Below are 17757 nucleotides of genomic sequence, written 5' to 3'. Positions count from 1 at the left end.
ATGAATGTTTTACTTGGGGCCACCTTGTCTTCAGCTTTGATTGGTTACATCTCAGGTGGAAATCGGTACTTTGAGACTCTGCCCAGTTTTTCTTCCCACTGGCATCCCAGGGAAAAGAGAGGAAATGTAGAAAGCAGCAGACAGAGCTTATTAGCGCATAGGAGAGTTGTCTGGTTTGAGAACAGCACTTGAAACACAAAAAGGCAACAAGAGTAAGTGCAGTGCCAGCAAGGAACAGACGAACTTCACTTTCGGAAGCAAGGTATCCTATGGGGTGGAAGAAGAAGATGCACCAGGCACTGCCTTAAGGTCTCCTGACTTCCTGCCTGTCGGACAGGCTATTAGACATTGCAGGTATGAAGTATGAGGTAGTTCTTACCATGAAAATATTACCCTTACATTAGTGAGCCTTCTGCAAGGATGCAAGAATAACGTCTGCTCTCTTGCTGCTGCCCAGACATGCTGCTCCGAGAAGGGGAATGTGCTTATGCCTCCGGCCTTCCCTCTAGCCATTTCTGCAGGCTCACATGAAGCTTCTCCCAGAGTTTTGCAGAGTCTTATTTTGCTCAGCTCAGGCCGGTTTGGATCAGCATTATGAAGTGGGTATTACATTAGTGCCACAGGCCCCAGCTGGAGCCAGGGCTCGGCTGTGCTCAGCTGCCTGCTGGGAGGTCCTTTCCTTGTATTGCATACTGCCAAGCTTTGAGGCTTTTTTGACAGCAACTAGGTTTTCTTGCTGTGCAGCACAACAAGATTGGATCCTGACAGGAGCTGCTAAGGCCTAGTATAAAGCATGGTAACATGAGAATATCCTGAAAATCATAATTCCACCTGTAAATAAACTCCTTATTTTCCTGCTGAAACCAATGGCAATTATAAGATTTTGACCTTAAAACAGGCATTGCTTGCAAGAGAGGCATTGCAAGAGTCATGATAACCTTTTTTTGATACCTTCCATAGGCTCAGACGAGCAAGGATGGAAATGGATTTGCTATGAACCTGTCTGTAAGGGGGGATGTTGTTGTTTAAAGATAATAATATTAGGAATGCAAATTATCCTACAAAGGCTAGTGATATTTAAATATGGTTTAAATTCATTTAGCATTTAAACAGAAAAGCAGAAAATGACATTAAATTCAGATGAGGGTGAGACTATGCATTCTGGAGTCAGAAATATTAAATACATCTACAGAATAGAATAGAAGGTCTGGCTGGTAATGGATTGTGAAAAGAGTTCAGGGTTTTAATAGATCATTCCTTCAGATCATCAGTACGGTAAAGTGGTAGTTAATAAATTATTTGACGTGTACATTTACTCATATATTTTAACTAGATGTAATGAACAGGTCCTGTCAGCTCACCTAGATCCTTGCAATAGCTGCTAAATCGCTTGAGTGAGATTTAGTAACTCTCAGCAATATTGATGTCCAGAGCTGAAGGTAATAAATAAAGTGACATCAGGACTAGCTTGAGAAGAACATTGTGTAAGACCTTTGTCAGACTTGCAGCAGAGATGAAGCTGTTTGGCCCCAATGAACACCACTGTGATTAGTTTTTGGTTGATGTGAGCACCCCATGCTCTGGCACCTGTAACGGGCCTCCTGAAGAACCCTTTGTCCCAGTTTGGTGTTGACTAAAGAAATTTGTCCCCTACTGAATTCCGTATGCAGGCAGTTCCCTGTTCCTCCCCACAGGTATCTGGTATTCCTTGAGCTGCGCACAAAGTAGAGGAGGAGGGTAGCAGAGTCTGACTGAGCTCTGGGGAAAGAAGAGGAATTCTCTCTTGGTGCCATTATACTAGGACTAGCCTAGTGTTGGAGTGGGAATTAAGGACAGAAAGAAGCCATTCTTTTGTCTTAGATAATTCTGGAAATGTTTAAAGCAAAAAAAGCTTACCTGCTAAAATGATGCCAAATTATACAAGCTATTAAGGACACACTGGCCACCTTTCTTGTTATTCCTAGTTACCCTCTGAACTTTGAGCTAATTTAAACCTATATCTTTTCTCTTCCTCCCACCCACTTTCCCAGCATGTGGTGTACTTTATAATTTGTGAAGAGACTCATTAATTTAATTTTTTTCTTTCTACTTTTTTTCAGGTTTCTGACAGATGTGACTATGTCTTTGTCAATGGGAAGGAAATGAAAGGCAAAGTGAATGTCATAGTTAATTTTACTTACCAGCATCTGAGTGCGCCTTTAGAAATGACAGTCTGGGTTCCTCGTCTCCCGCTGCAGATAGAGGTCTCTGACACAGAACTAAATCAGATCAAGGGGTGGAGAGTCCCCATCATCTCTAATAAGAGGTAGGTTTCATTAGAGGGTGTTCAGTCTGGGCTGTGCACTTGCCAAAGACCTGTCAGGGCCAGTGGATCTGAACATGCTCATTTGGCCATAATGCAATTCCGGTGTAAATTTGAAGGTCACCAGACATTTATTCAATAGGCTCCTACATTAGACTTGTGAAGGAGATGGAAACTACAGGTTGCATGATCCTACACTGGAAATCAATTTCCTTTTATAATGCTAGTGACTGAGATGGAAAGAGCCGATCGGTCAAGTTAGGCAGGGTCAGCCGTGAGGCATCAGGACAACAAGAGCCAGTCCTGGCAATGCTGGTCAGTCTCCAATCTGGTTCATACATCCTGCCAGCTAATTTATTTGTTGCTAATGGTCACAATTAGTACATACTTGTTTCATATCACTGTAGGGTCCAGTGGCACTGAGCAGTATCCCAAAGTCTTTAAAGCTACTACCCATGCCCACAGGTTAGTGGCACGTGAATGGTAGGACAGAGGATGGATGTAGGCAGACCTAGACTGTATCTGATGTCAGTGTTATTAAGAACAGGAGGAAAAAAAATGATAAAAGTGGGTACTTGCTATTCCCACCTACATACAAAGACATTATTTATTACCAGGTTTCTGCTAGTATCACAACAAAGAGACGGGCATTTTGGTGGAAATGTGATTTCAACCTGAATTCCATACAGAAATGGATGTGTGTGTAGGTAAAAACAAATTTCCATGGCAACACAAAGATGTTTATGGGAAGATCCAGAAAGAAAAATGTGTGAAGGTCCTGGAAGTAAAGACTTAACATGGAAAATAATGAGAGATATTTGGAGAGGATGATGTGGTAGCGAAGTTAGCAGACCAGTTGGTAATTTCAGCAGCTGTTTTGGAGATATAGGCAGCCTGGCGGTCTCAGTTATGAACAAGAGAAAGAGAATAAAAATGGAGGAACTTGACTGACTTCAGAAATGCAGTGACAGAAGCAGCTTCAGCAGAGCAATGGAAGGGGCAAAACCCCCTTATTCCAGCAACTAGGCTGTAGACTTATATCATCAATAGCTCTTCTGTTGCAAGCTCTCCCATCAGAATTTAAAATTAATTTTTCATTCTTGGTGTCCTACCAGACCAGCCAGGGACAGTGATGATGAAGAAGAAGATGAACGTAAGGGAAGAGGCTGTGCCCTTCAGTACCAGCATGCGATGGTGCGAGTCCTCACACAGTTTGTAGCTGAAGCCTCAGACCCCGGCGGCCAGCTGAGCTATTTACTGGGTTCTGACTGGCAGATTGACATTACTGACCTGGTGAGTGACTTCATGCAGGTGGAGGAGCCAAGAATCGCTAAGCTGCAGGACGGACAGGTTTTGATTGGGCAGGAGCTTGGAATGACGACAATTCAGGTAGGGAAAATTAATTACTTATTCCTTTTCCTCCATTAACCTTGGGAACTGAGGTACTGATGAGGTGTACAGCAGCTTCTTGCATTACCAACAGAAATTGGAGTCATGAATTTTTGAATGGAGCAGAATTGCAGCAAGGACTGGAGGACACAAAAGGGATGGTTTTCTCTTCTTACTTTTTGCCTTGAAGTAATGTAGATTGCAATTTTAGTAAATTAAGTCCAATGTGTATAGTTGGAGGCTGTTTCTGATTATCTTTGTCTAAGGCTTTTTTTTGAACCTGGAGCTTTAATATGGGCTATCACAAGGCAAAGGGTAAAGTAAAAATTAACTAGTGCTGGTTGAAGAACTGAGACTGAAATATTAAGTCCCACAGTATCAAATTCCTACACACCTTGCAAGCTCAAGGAGTGTGTTACAAAATATAAATGTGAGGGTATATATTCCAGAATATGTACAAAGCATTAATAATAATTGGCACTTCTAGAAAGATGTTAGAAAACTGACTGATTAGTGACAACTAAGCTATGTTCTCCAAGGGTGCAGATTTAGCTTCATCAGTTTCACCCAATATGACCAAGAATATGACCTATAAATACCACTGTATATGTGGCTGTCCCTTAGTGTCCCTACCCTGAAGTAACTCATCTAAACCTATGCACCATCTCATTGGCAGCTTTTCACATATAGTTCCTCCTGCTGTGCAGACAAATAGTGGCCTAGAAAATGGGGTCCCAGAAGAAAAGAAAATAAAAAAAGGAAAAGAGAGAGAGAGCGATAAATCCAGTGATAATATCTAGCTCTCCAAACATGCTCTCATCATCCCAAACTGTCAAACCAGAAAACAACCACCACATCTGTTGATAACAGAGGTGGTTAGGGCTGGAGAAATGGGATTCAAGATTTTTTACTTTCTGCAAAATCTGTAAAGATTTTCTGACTGACTTTCCAAAGATCTGGGACTTACGATGCTCCAACAAATGCACATAAAACTGTGGAAAGAAAAATCCAAGGGAAAAAAGCTGGCATCAAGTTTTATTTAAAGAATACCTCTTATAAACTGCTTCAGAAATGCTCTGCACCCTATATGGATCATTAAATTCAACTTGCTTGATAATGAGCATCTTTGGATGTCACATACCAGTGGACTGACCTCCATGCAGTTTTTGTTTAAACAAAACACGTTTTCTCTGTCAATTTTGTATACACTACCATGAGTGGTTATTGTAGCAATACATTAGCCTTTCTTTCTATAGGATAGCAATAAATGTCATTTATGGATTTTATATAAATCTACACATTGCATTGTATGTATGCTACCTAAAAACATGATAATTAATTAAATAATTGCATTTCACATAAAAATTACATTTGCAAATAGTTAATATGTCTGAAACAGATGTGGTTAGCATATTGCAGAGCTGAATGGCTTAGCTGATTACAATTACATTGGTAAAAGATGTTATAAGCACCCTATTATTGCAGAAGTTATAAAATGTGACTAGCCATTTTTTAATCATATTTTAATAGTGCCTGTCTGCTAAGAGTAATTCTGCCCATTAACATAAATATCACTTATCTGTATTACAGTAGCTCCGTATAGCTATTTTCCTTGGTGCTATGCAAAATGGCTGTTGCTAACTGATTTTTTTTTTTTTTTTTCAGATATTGTCCCCCCTTTCAGATGCTATCTTGGCTGAGAAGACAGTGACAGTTCTGGATGAGAAAGTGACAATAACAGACCTGGGAGTGCAGCTGGTGACTGGATTGTCACTTTCTCTGCAGCTCAGTCCAGGAAGCAATAAGGCCATTTTTGCTACAGCAGTAGCACAAGAGCTGCTCCAATCTCCTAAGCAGGTACTCTTGCCTACATGTGTTGTGTTGTGTTGTGGAAGGACACCACACTGATTCACTATGCTCAAAATTACAAGCTGTAGAATCAAGATTTTTATTAATAATATGCTAATAAAACATTTTCCCTATAGGCACTTTTTTCTGAAGGCCACCAGGTGCCCTAACAGAAAAACAAAGATGTCACAGAAATGGCACTACATCTAAACAACCCTAGTCAACAACAGGTATACCCCATCTGTTGAGGCTGCACCCCATAAATAACACATGCGACTCAATGACGTGTCAAGTGTCATACTTAAGCAACAGCAGTCCACTTATACACACACACCCGCCCTTTCTGTCCCAGCCAGCACCTACGAGTCCAGAGGACATATTGCCAATTAGGTTGCAAGTTCAGCCTCCGACCACAGGTATACAAATCAACCCTTTTAGTCCATCTTTAAATGAGAAAGTGTTTTGCATTATGCCAAATTTTTCTTCCTTTAATTACTTTCTGTGAGCATTTTAAGAAGTTGGGGAACATCCCTTTCATTCTCATTCTTTACTAGAATATGAATCAGCATCATTGACTCATTTTCTGATTCATGATTTCATAAACCAGTGATTTTTTTTTCCCTGTTAGTTCCTATATTAGGGAACCAACAGTTACCAAGGGCTTTTGGACTTTGCCATGTCCCCATCAGTCCCTGCTTGATATTTGTCCTTGTGTTTCTCTCTACATTTGAAATTTAAACTTTTTTTTCAACCCAAATCCATCAGTCTGGGACTTACATCAAGGATGCACTAGGCTCTTAATGCTTAAACATGTTCTGAGCTTTAAAGGTAAATGATCATGAAATGCACGTTTGAAATCTGGCCAACTGTTGAGATGCTTTAATTCATTATAGGATCTTATCCTTGGGATGCAGGATGAGAAATAATGTAGAATTGCTGTCTTAATAGGGTGATAAAAATCAGGCTCCAATAGTCTTCCAGGAGTTAAGAAATCAATGCCAGGCAGCTAGAAATAAGGCCAGTGAGCTAATACATTGCTGACATGGGGAGTTAAACAACCTACCTTGAAATCGGCCCAAAAGCTGGGGTTGATGGCATTTAGTCCCAGTATGCTGCCCAGCACTGACATTTCGGTTCCCAGAAATGGAGTCTAGACGAGTCCCTCTCTGGATGCAGGGTACAATCAGAACAACATTGGATTGGTATTAAACCAGCGAGGAAGATGTGCACCTTCCGCCTTTCAAGGACTGACTGTTTTAAAAGGCATCTGATTCCTTCCATTGCTTAGTACATGATTTTCAGAGCACAATCCCTATACACAAAGCAGTGCAAAATTATTAAATGATTATGCAGGTTTAAGCAACACAGTGGGAGGATGAGAATTGATGACATAAATTCTATGCGGCCTTCAAGAAACATCCGAAGATTAATAAATACAAAGCTGGGATTTATGACAGTGTCAGCAAAGTCTTAGGGCTTGTCCTGAAATAGAGACAGAAGCAAATCTCCCATTGAAACATGGGAAGCTTTATGGCTATAAGGATTTCAAAATCAGGCCAGTAGATTATGCATGATACAGTCCCAAAAGACTGGAGGCTTATTCTCCATGATCTGAACAGGTAAATGACTATGTGCTAGAATCAATTTAAAAGATGATCATCTATATTTATTTTCCATATATATGTTGAGTTAGAATGTAAATACCATCTGTTTGAAAAACTGCTTATTTAAAGAAACAAGACCTTTAAAATCACTGTTTCTGCAGGTACGGTTATTAATCTGTTGGTTGGGTGTTTGTCTGTCTGTCAGGCTCTCTCTCAGAGCAGAGTGATCTCAACTCTTACCAGACAAGAGCTGACCTTGTTTTAGACACCAGAGAACCCACTCATCAACCCAGGAGTCTTTCTGGTGTGGATTCTCCAGTGCCTTATAAGGTGCAAAGATCCCAGCCAAAACAGAGGAAGTCAGAGCATCAGAAAGAGGAATTAGATTCCAGAAGAGCAACCTGAATTTTGTCTCTAAATGATTGATGTGTGAATGCCAAGGTTTTTTCACGTAGCATGACAATTTTTGATAACCATTTTAGTCCTCAGAGCACCTGATTTTCAGAAGTGGGTGATCACATGTTTTCTGAAATCTAAGAATTCTTTAAAATGTTTCAAGTTAAAAAACAAAAGTCAAGGTTCCTGGGAATGCTGCAGCATTACACATGTGCAAGTATAGAATTAGTACTCTGGTCTGACCCATTTACATTCAGTAAGCCTCCATGCACTCTGAAGTATACAATCTGCATTGTTGTGACACAAGATTAAACTTTGTTATTGTCTTGTTTTTAAATGCTAACAAGCATGAAAATTACCCTGGTCATTTCCTAAAGAAGAAACTGATTGGTTTCTTCTGCTTGTACAAAGTGCTTATTTAATTTGAGAGGCAAAAATCAAAGACTGAAGTTATGAAGCCATGTATGGACCTACTTCCTATATTCGGTATTTTTTAACATGTGTTGTATGTAATAAGAGGAGACTTTGTATTTTAAGCAGTTTAGAAATAATGTAATTTTTTTCTTTTCATTTAAATACACAACAGTAAATGATTTCAGTCACTGGTAATGCTTTCTGACATGCAATTTATTATGGTGCTGAAGTAGATTCTGCAGAGCCCAGGGGATACAGCTCCTTTAAGCACCTTTGGGGAAACAAATCTTATTATCAATGAGTGTTTTAAACTACTATTTCTCTTCACATCTTGGCAAGATATTAATTTTATTGCTCTCCCTTTTTATTTCTTTTCTGGTTATAAATGGTATATGGATCTTGTGAGGAGGAGGGAATAGACCAGTACAGAATATATTTCCCTCAATGTTTATTCTGAATGTGCATGTATTTGTTTTATGTATTATAGGAAGCAGCCATCAGCTGCTGGATCCAGTTCAGTGATGGATCTGTCATGCCCCTGGATATTTATGACTCCAAAGACTTCTCCTTGTCAGCTACATCTCTGGATGAGAAGGTTGTCTCCATTCACCATGACCCCAAATTCAAGTGGCCTGTGATTGCTGCTGAGACAGAAGGCCAGGGGACACTTGTGAAGGTGGAGATGGTGATCAGTGAATCATGCCAGAAATCCAAAAGAAAGAGCATCCTAGCTGTTGGAAGTGGTAGCATTAAAGTCAAGTTTGGTCAGAGTGATGCCAACCCTAACATCAGTGACAATAAATACAGGGGTGCTGGTGTCCACCTAGAAAATCATGCCAGTGACCGGCGTCAAAAAAACACTTTGCAGGAAAGAGCTGGTCTAGATGGCCACTATTACAGCTCCTCAATGGGCCATGAGCAAGGGAAAGGAACCACCACTCAAAGATCTATTTTAAGTAAAAAAGAAGACAGAGAAAGCCTCCTGGATGATGACAGTCATCTGCAGAACATCCCAATAGACTTCACAAGCTTTCCTGCACAGGTGGATCTGCCAAGAAACAATGGAGACTTGGAAGAGAATGACCTGATCCAGACCCCTAGGGGACTCAGTGATCTGGAGATAGGAATGTATGCTCTTCTGGGAGTCTTTTGCCTGGCAATTCTGGTCTTCCTTATCAATTGTGTCACTTTTGCTTTGAAGTACAGAAACAAACAAGTTCCCTTTGAAGAGCAAGAGGGTATGAGCCACTCTCATGACTGGGTTGGGCTGAGCAACAGGACAGAACTTCTGGAGAATCACATAAATTTCTCATCCCAACAAGATGAACGTATCACAGCCATTGACAGAGTGGACTATGAAGAGAGTAAATATCTCCTGAACACAAATGCCGCCAAAAATATTAATGGACAATCTTTCAGGTCTACTGAGTCCACATTCACTGAAGGGAAAGAACAGAAAAGTGAACCAACTACTTCTCCTACCTCTAAGAGGAAACGGGTTAAATTCACCACCTTTACCACCATCTCCTCTGATGATGGGTGTCCAACTGTCAACTCAATCTTGATGAGTAGTGAGGATGACATTAAATGGGTCTGCCAGGATATGGACCTGGGGGAGTGCAAAGAACTTAAAAACTATATGGAGAGATTACATGAAAATGTGTAATGAGACACAAAAGACTTTTTTGTTTGGTTTGTTCCTTTGTTTGTTTTTCACTCACCTTCTGCCTTTAATTTTGGGTAGTGGGGCAAAATGTTGTATTGATAACAAGAATCATCTGGTGGATAATAACTCAATGGAGCCCCAAGAAGCCACCCAAAAGCAGCTGGGAGAGCAGAGATCCTGGACAGCTCTTAAAATTTAAGTCTTCTCTGTGCTCAGAGATGGAAGTGAGAGATGTGTGTGGTTTTTTGATGCATGGTAACATGAAAAAAAACTTAGCGAAATAATATGGTCTCATTCTCTGAGCTTTCCCAGGAAATCAATAAATATAACAAACTCCAGTGCAGTTTGGATATTACAAAGTTCGCACAGCTCTACTGTTCAATATTGCAAGCTTTGGTTAAAAGCAAAAAATCAGTCTCAGAATAAATAGATCCACGAAGAGAGCATGTCATTCAAGCCACATGCAGAGAATATCCATCCAAGAACATTAATTTAAAGCTGACAAAAATCAACAATGTGAGCAAAGCAGCACCCAGAGCTGAAAAGTCATGAGTTTCCAAAGAATCTGGAGGGGAAAAAGCAGTAACTGGGCTGTTTACAAACCAGCATGTTTGCCTCCCAAGCGCTGAGAATGGATACACATATACAGTTAAAACTGAAACTCTCTTTTTAAGTAGATGCCAAGGTAATAAACTTTGCCAGCCAATTTTAATAATTTCTTAATTTGTAAAATAGGAGAAGATATAATGTATACTCAGAATATCACTCATAAAGGAAGGTCAGTTTTGGAAAGTTTGAGAGAACAAGCTATTTTTAAAAGCCCACTTTATTTGATTATCCTGTCTCAAATTTGTATTCCCAGCCATTTCCCTGGAGCACTCCCCCACTGGTATCCTGAGGGCACTTACTAGCATCAGTCAACTTTGGAAGCGTGTGGTTTCTTCCTTCCCTTCCACGCACACTTGCTTCTCCACAGCATGTTCTTGCCAAGCGCAGTCACTTGGTACCATACTGGTACTTGCTTTACATACTGTCATTTACCAAAGTTGGCCACTCTCTATTGAGTAAGTGTAGCTTGTGCTGAACTCCAACACCAACAGCAACCGCCTCTTTTTCCATCCCCCTCCCTGGGAGAGGTCAGGTTGTTCAGTTCCTTCTGCTCATGCTTCTTTAGCCCGCTGCTCAACATGTTTAGAGGGCACTTGAAGGTCACAGAGGAGTGCTGCACATTCAACATAGAAACCTAAACCGCTAAACTCAGTAGATAACATTTGTTTCTCCCAGAGGTGATGATTATCTTTTGTTTTCCTCTGATAAGGATGTACATATGGTAGGATTTCAGTGATTACCCTTTGAATCCAATGTGCCCTCCAGCCCTAAAACCATGACATTTTTTGTGAGGTCCAAAAGCAGTTTCCAAAGACCAGTGGCAAAGTGCCAAAGCACTAACTAAAATCCAGTTTATATTTCAAGTTTTCCTATATTTTCCAGAGTGAGTCCTTGCCCTCCTTTTATTATTAAGTCTCTTTCTGTCATTGAATCTAGGTTGCTCAGTTTAATACACACCCACCCTCCCTCAAACACTTAGATTGAATCCCTCTATATTTAGAATGTACTGTAGATTGTAAGAATGTAATATATATATTTATAAACATGCCAACTGTGAATAAAATTTGCATTTTAGTGGCTTCATCTTTTTTCCTATTCTGAACGCCTCTTTCCTTTCACTGTCAGAACATTTACCCTAAAAGAGACTGGCAGCAATATGGAGACTTGTCCTTTGATGAAACGGTGAATTAAGGTTCTTGGCACAATCTATTCACAAAGTTTTACATTGTGCAATGTTGGGGGGAGAAGATATAACATCAACAACATGTTATGCTACAAGTGTATTTGCACCAAGTCACCCTTCCAAGATTTGAAACTATTTGCAAATAAATCCACATGCATATTTCTAGCCTGAAAGCCTGATATGTGAGTTTCTGATTTGGGTGCTAATGGGAAGATCCACATTTGTCTAAATGCCTTTAAAGACAATTTTAAAAGAGTAAATCAATAGATCAATACTTGCACGCCAGATGGTCTTTGCTTTCTTTCAGTGCCTCTCTTCAAGGCCTTGATTACTCAGTCCTATGCAAGCTCAAGGACAAAGTGCCACAGTGAGCACAGCAGAGTGCAGACCCAGACTGACTCTGGCTGAGCGCTCAGGTGAGGGAAGCAGCCTTGGGGCTGTAGCAATGCACTGCAGCCTCCCAGCAGGCTCAGCAGTGTTCTAGCCCATAGTCTTGCCTCCAATTCTGGAGCTATTTAGGGTGCTTTTTACACATCACTACATCATGTCCACAGAGACTTACCCTTAGTAATGTGGAGGTCAGGGTAAAAGTGGTCAGATCTCATCTAGCAGTCTGTGCAGATCAGATGCGTGTATGCATGCAAGGTTGCCTTGCAAAAGCATCGCTGCATGGCCAATCTTTCTCCTGCAGAAAGAGCAGGTACAAGTCATGCTGGGAGCAGGCTGTCAGAACTGCTTTCCCAATGAGCTGTTATGGTAAATCCAGATTTCTGTGTTAGCTGCCTCTGGGGAACATGAAGAACTAACAGCAAGTTCATCTGGTAGCACAAGCCACTGAAATGTTCTCCTAGGACAAAACAGCCGCTAGCTACAATGCTAAGGATACTGACATTCAGATTTATGCCTTTCTGCTTGCTCAGAGGTCCCTGCTGTCTGTAACAGCTGTTGCTTGCTATTATCTATAGGGCAATACTATAAATAATACCTAGTATTTAGAGTGCTCTTTGTCCATAGATCTCAAAGTGCTCTGAGCAAGGTGGATTCCTTATTGACATGGAGAACAGCAAGGTTAAGTGATTTGCCCAAAGTAATATCGGCAATCTATGGTAAAATCAGGAAGAGACATCACTTCCCCCACACCCTTTAATGTATCACAGTCACTGAGTGGGATCCTGAGCTCTGCTCAAGGAGAAGCCAGAGTGGATTATGGCCATCTGCATGCAAACAAACACGTTTAATTAATCTGATAATAGCAGAATAAATCAGCTTCCTATAGAGGTTTTTGTATGTATGTCTGTATCTATCTGTTGGGGTGTGTGTGTTTGTGTATATTCACTTGTCTCACAGCACAGGTCCTGGACTTCTTAAGTGCAAGCTTCTGCACCATGGAGCATCTCAAGGGGCAAAAATTGTATTTCGGGCAATCCGTTGAGAATCCCATTTGGCAAGTGAAAGGGGTTAAATTCTGTTCCTCATCATAAAATCAGTGATGGTGTTTAGAGGTTGCAGACACATAATATTTTGCAGCTGTGGCTCCCATCTACAATCTCTTGAGCCTGATAAAGAACCCTGCTGATAGTAAGCAGTCTCTCTGTCCTCAGTGTTATTAATTACCTTTTTTTTTTTTTTTTTTGCAGTTGCCTCCTTATTTTCATGGTTTCATTTCAGTTCATGTGAGTAGCTAGACTGATAAACAGATATAAGCATGTTAACAAAAGAAAATTTATCTGATGCAGGTTTTTTTTTTTTTAGAGACTTTATGCATAACTACAATCAGGAGTAGAAACTTGACTGTCTTATAAATCAGGTAAACTGGTTCTTTACTGTCTTCCTTCTCTTCAAAAGCTTCTCCTTCAGCAGTCTTAAATATACAGTGGTTTAGACCAAGCTGCATTAATACAGTGAATTCAAAGTCTGAGCAATGCAGCTAAATAATTGGTTCGGAACAAGAGTTCTATGGAGGTAAGTGACTTGAAAAACTAGAATAGGTATTAAATCGATGTGCAGCCTGCACTAAGTAGCTCTAGAAACTACTTTCACACCTCGTTTCCATAATGAATGAGATGTAAATGAAATGAGCACACTGGAGACACTTTAGTTCGGCTCTGTGTATGTTCAGCTTCTCCAAGACTGCCTGCTCTTATTCCCCTGTGGTCTGTGGGGCTGCTTGATTATAGATCCTTAACGAGAGCTAAAGGACTCATGTACTACAACTTAGAAGAGTCTTTCACATGTGTCATTTAGGAGAGAGTGTCAGTTGGACTCACATATGTATTGATCAAGCAAAGTCCAGTAGGCATCACTGAGGAATTAACTCAGGCAAGGAGCTATCACTGCCATCTATCTGTGTTTAGAAAACACCTCAAGCATTTAAAAAAATCTCTGAGAGATGAATTTATTTAGTCCTTGAAATCCCAGGAACTCTGTCACATATTTCTATGTGTTTATTTTACTACTATATCCTATCCATGCACAGTGTTAGAGCACTGCAGCAACACATATTACTGCCTATAGTACAATGCCTACGGTATAAATTCAGTTCTATGTTACTATCAGCCCATGCTACCAGAAGAACACAAGGTAACATACCTGGTTGAAGTAGGAGAGGTTTGTGTCCCGCGGGAGATTTATGTGGTGCCAACCTGAGCTCCCCACACCGGGGTCACAGGACTAACCATTCTCCACTGCCATGTCTGGCCCCAGAATGAGCTGCCTACTGAGGACAGGTAGGAGACAAAGAGAGCCCTAAAACAAGTTGGGATATCACTTGCAAAGTGCTGAGGAGATAGGATTTGTTTTCTGCTTCCAGTTAATTTCTCACTGTTTGAAAACTCACAAGAGGGGCTGTTTATGCACTTGACACCACGCATATGTTTAAGCACCTTTCTGAATGGGTGTTTGGTCTCCAACAGTCATCATCTTCCTCATGCATAAACAATGCCTCTTTCCTGTGAAATTAGTGAGTACTATTGTGCTGTTTGGCTTCTTGGTGAAAGGTTTAACAGAGGAAGTTTAAAAATGGGAGCAATAAGGGCCTGAGAGGAGCAGAGCACTTGGTACATCATGCCCATAATCAGGAGTGTTAGAAGGGCCAAGGTTACATGAGTCAAGCAAGTATGCCTGAAACTGGATCATTTTCTACCTTTTTGCTGATTTGCTATGAAGAACTCTGTCAACAAATCCTTCATTATGCAGGCTTCCTGCTCTGGCTCTGTGAGGAACAGCAAATTAAGCAGCCCACGTATGTAATATTAATGGCTGGAGAAGTAGCACTGCTACTCTGTTTGTATGTACTGCCAATGCTCATTAAGAAATTCTTGTCACATTGTAAAGATGGCTGGTAGATTACATATGACAAGTTCCTGCATCTATCTCCTTAAAACAGCCCCTGGAGCCTGGAGGGACACGTTCAGTACTGAACCACGTTTGTTTGCACCATCTACCAGAACTCACTTGCTCCTTGGTTCAGTGGGTGCAGATGAGGCCTCCTATTGCATTCCCCTTCTGCAATCAATCACAGACACTTCTCCAGCCCTGACTGATGCTGTGCTGGCACACTGATGGTGTCTGGATATTAGCTTTTTGGTACCTGAATTCTGTGGCACATGACAGAACTCAAACCAATATTACTAGCACCAGCTACCAGCTGCAGCTTTGAAGTGTAACAGGAACTTTGCATTTTCATGTTCAGACCTTTGTTCCTAGTAACTCAATTCGAGCTTCCTACAGTCAGTTAACATATTAATGACCTAGAAATCAATCCAAAGAGCTTCACTGCTAATTCTTGATGATAGGACTGAAAAGATGACTAAAAGTCCAATTTTCAACATTTTACTGAGCTCAGTAAGCACAGATGAACAAAGTGGAGGAGAAATAAGGACAGGAGTGAGGGATCTGTACACTCCATGAGCACTGTTTAGCTTAGCACACACTGGATGTGTCCAGCTGCCTTCAGCAGAAGCATGGGTCCAGTGGTAGCTTCAAATTTTCACTGCGGCTTATCCCCCATCTGCTCCTACATGTTTATCTCAGCCTTCTTACACAGAGGTCAGTGCCAGAAGCTGGTCCTGGGAGCCCCAGCTGCATCCCTGCGTGGGGATGCTCAGCAGCCAAGTCACGAAGCAACCTCCTTTCACTGAGCCATCACAATCAGGAGTTCCTCTAAGCAGATCACCCCTTCTTCCACCATGAGGCCCCGCTGCAGACCTGAGAGGTATTGCTGCCTACCTCTGCCTGCGTGAGCACACAGCGCTGCCCAAACTCTGAGGTATCTCACTGGGTATTAATAGAGAAGTGTGGGCTTAACAGCAGGCACTAGGTCAGTCCTCAGGAGTTTTATTAGTCTCCCAGCACTGATAATCCATGTGCCTCTTCTTTCTCTACTGCACCTTCTGGATTGTTTGTTCAGCCTAAAGCCTGCAGGCCCGTGCCCTGCCTGCACTGCTGCACAGCAGGACCATGCCCTTTGGTGGCAGGCGATGTTGCTACCACCACAGATGCTCTTGGAATACTCCCTGACAGGACAATGTACTTCCATGTGTTCTGATCCTGGTGGGATTCTCCCGCTAGTGCAGATGCTCCTCATGCCTCCCTGTTTCTCCAGGAAATCCTTTGTCTGATTGACTGTGGACACCCCTTTTCTATCCTGTTGTCATCAAGCCAAAACCCCAAATCACTGTGCTCCTCTCTGCCATTAATAACCTTTTACAGCTTGCTTTCATCAGTCCTCCCTCTCAGGCTTAATCAGTAGCTTTGCTCTTAGCGTTTGGCATTCCCTTCTGTTCTGCTAGTCGGGACACCAAGGTCAAATCAGTCCGTTTTATATTTTTCCCTTAAATAAATACTATCAGGCTGCCATGACTTAACACAAAATATTTTGTAATATTGAAAAATCCCAAGTATTGATCAGATTTATCTGTGTACCTAGCTCTCTACACAGCCTGGACTGTAACTTTAATACAGCACTCAATAATGTGCCGTTTGCAAGACCAGTTCATACAGCTGAAGAAGCATTTTTGGCAGGCTGCATGTGCAAGCTCAGAAAGGTTTTTTTCATCGCACCATATAGCCCTCACATAATCATGTCAGTCCCCAAAGAGCAATAGGATTTTAATCAGCTTTTCTAATTGTTTTGTCCCCTGGTCTAGTACAAAGCCAGTGTCCCCCACTCCTAAAGCACCAGTGATAAGGGACTGTAATTGAAGAGGATGCTCTTCTAACCTGATTTTAATATGATTTGAGAGGCTACTGGGGATGATTGCTGCAAAGCAGCAGCAGAGATTGGAGGACAGACAGACAAGCTGAGCACCATTACTCAAATCAGACCCTAAACCAGGGGGAATTTCAAGGTTTCAGAGCAAGAGCCATGCCAGAGTGTAGAAAAATTTGCTAACAGCTAAATCATGCTGCTTTGCTGCTCCTAAAAAACCAACATTACCCACACCTCCTTCGGAGTCACACCCTTACATCTTGAAAGACTGGTACAGCTTCTCACCCCCCCCCCCCCCCCCCAGCAATGGCCCAGGCTATAAACAGCCTCTCCTTCATTTGGAGTGTAGGCTTGGAAGCTCTGTAAGGAGTGGAAAAAAAAAGAAAGCAGCAGAGTGAGGAGAGAAAGGACCAGAAAAGGACTTACCTAAGCTGGGAGACAGGGGGAGCATTTTGTAGCCTGATCTCTTGGGAAGGGGAACAATAATTAACACTGCCATTTCTAGGCTTCATGAGCTGGAAAGAGCCTATCTGTGTAGTGCAGAGTGCCCAGCCCACCCGTGAAAACAGACCTGAGCTGTGAGGAGCTGTGCAGTCACTGGCACGACCTGGAATGAGCCCAGTGATCCCAGCTCAGCCTGGGAAGAGCCAGGGCTGTGCCTCACCCACCTCCTGCCTCGGTGGAGCCCGGGCTGGAGTCGGGCTCCCACCAGCAGAGGAAAGGTCCTCGGTGAAAAGTTTCTGGTTTAATCACGAGCTCCCAGTCTTGTACCTGAGAGGGCTGGTGCTTGGACGTGTTTAATGTGGTTGCAAAGCACAAATCTGAGGGCAATCCCCCACTCATTAATGTTATCTGCTGCTTTGGCTTTGGATGGAAGCATTGGGTGCACAGGGTGGGAGATTATACTTTTCTATTATAAGGCAGCAGGAAGCCTTAAAAAATGCATATTCATTTACTTCTCTGTGTGTTTGTGTGTGCATATATGCATGCTTTACCTATATGTGAAGTAGTCTTATGCTGTGCTCGTTTCTAATTTTAATTCATCATTTACTTACTACAACTTCCCCATCCCCCATTTTAATATTTTCACTTACCTTACTTTGAAGAGCTAGAAATAGCTTGTCAGATCGAGACAGC

At 41.7% G+C, this 17757-nt stretch overlaps 1 protein-coding gene across 1 annotated transcript in view; it reads left to right on the top strand.

Moving 5' to 3' along the window:
* TMEM132D (transmembrane protein 132D) overlaps window positions 1-11584 on the top strand; it is a 269653-nt gene extending 258069 nt beyond the window's left edge. Inside the window, exons 6-9 of the mRNA XM_009968052.3 lie at window positions 2100-2305; window positions 3418-3691; window positions 5357-5548; window positions 8441-11584. Of these exons, the coding sequence (XP_009966354.2) occupies window positions 2100-2305; window positions 3418-3691; window positions 5357-5548; window positions 8441-9619 (1851 nt within the window). The 3' untranslated portion in view covers window positions 9620-11584. The remainder of the gene's footprint in view (window positions 1-2099; window positions 2306-3417; window positions 3692-5356; window positions 5549-8440) is intronic.
* The last annotated feature ends 6173 nt before the right edge of the window (window positions 11585-17757 follow it).

The sequence above is a fragment of the Tyto alba genome, unplaced genomic scaffold (assembly GCF_018691265.1).
Source record: "Tyto alba isolate M040663 unplaced genomic scaffold, T.alba_DEE_v4.0 Super-Scaffold_44, whole genome shotgun sequence".
NCBI classification, from domain to species: Eukaryota; Metazoa; Chordata; class Aves; order Strigiformes; family Tytonidae; genus Tyto; species Tyto alba.
Note: the sequence above shows the minus strand (reverse complement) of the source record. Positions and strands in the feature narration are given on the sequence as shown.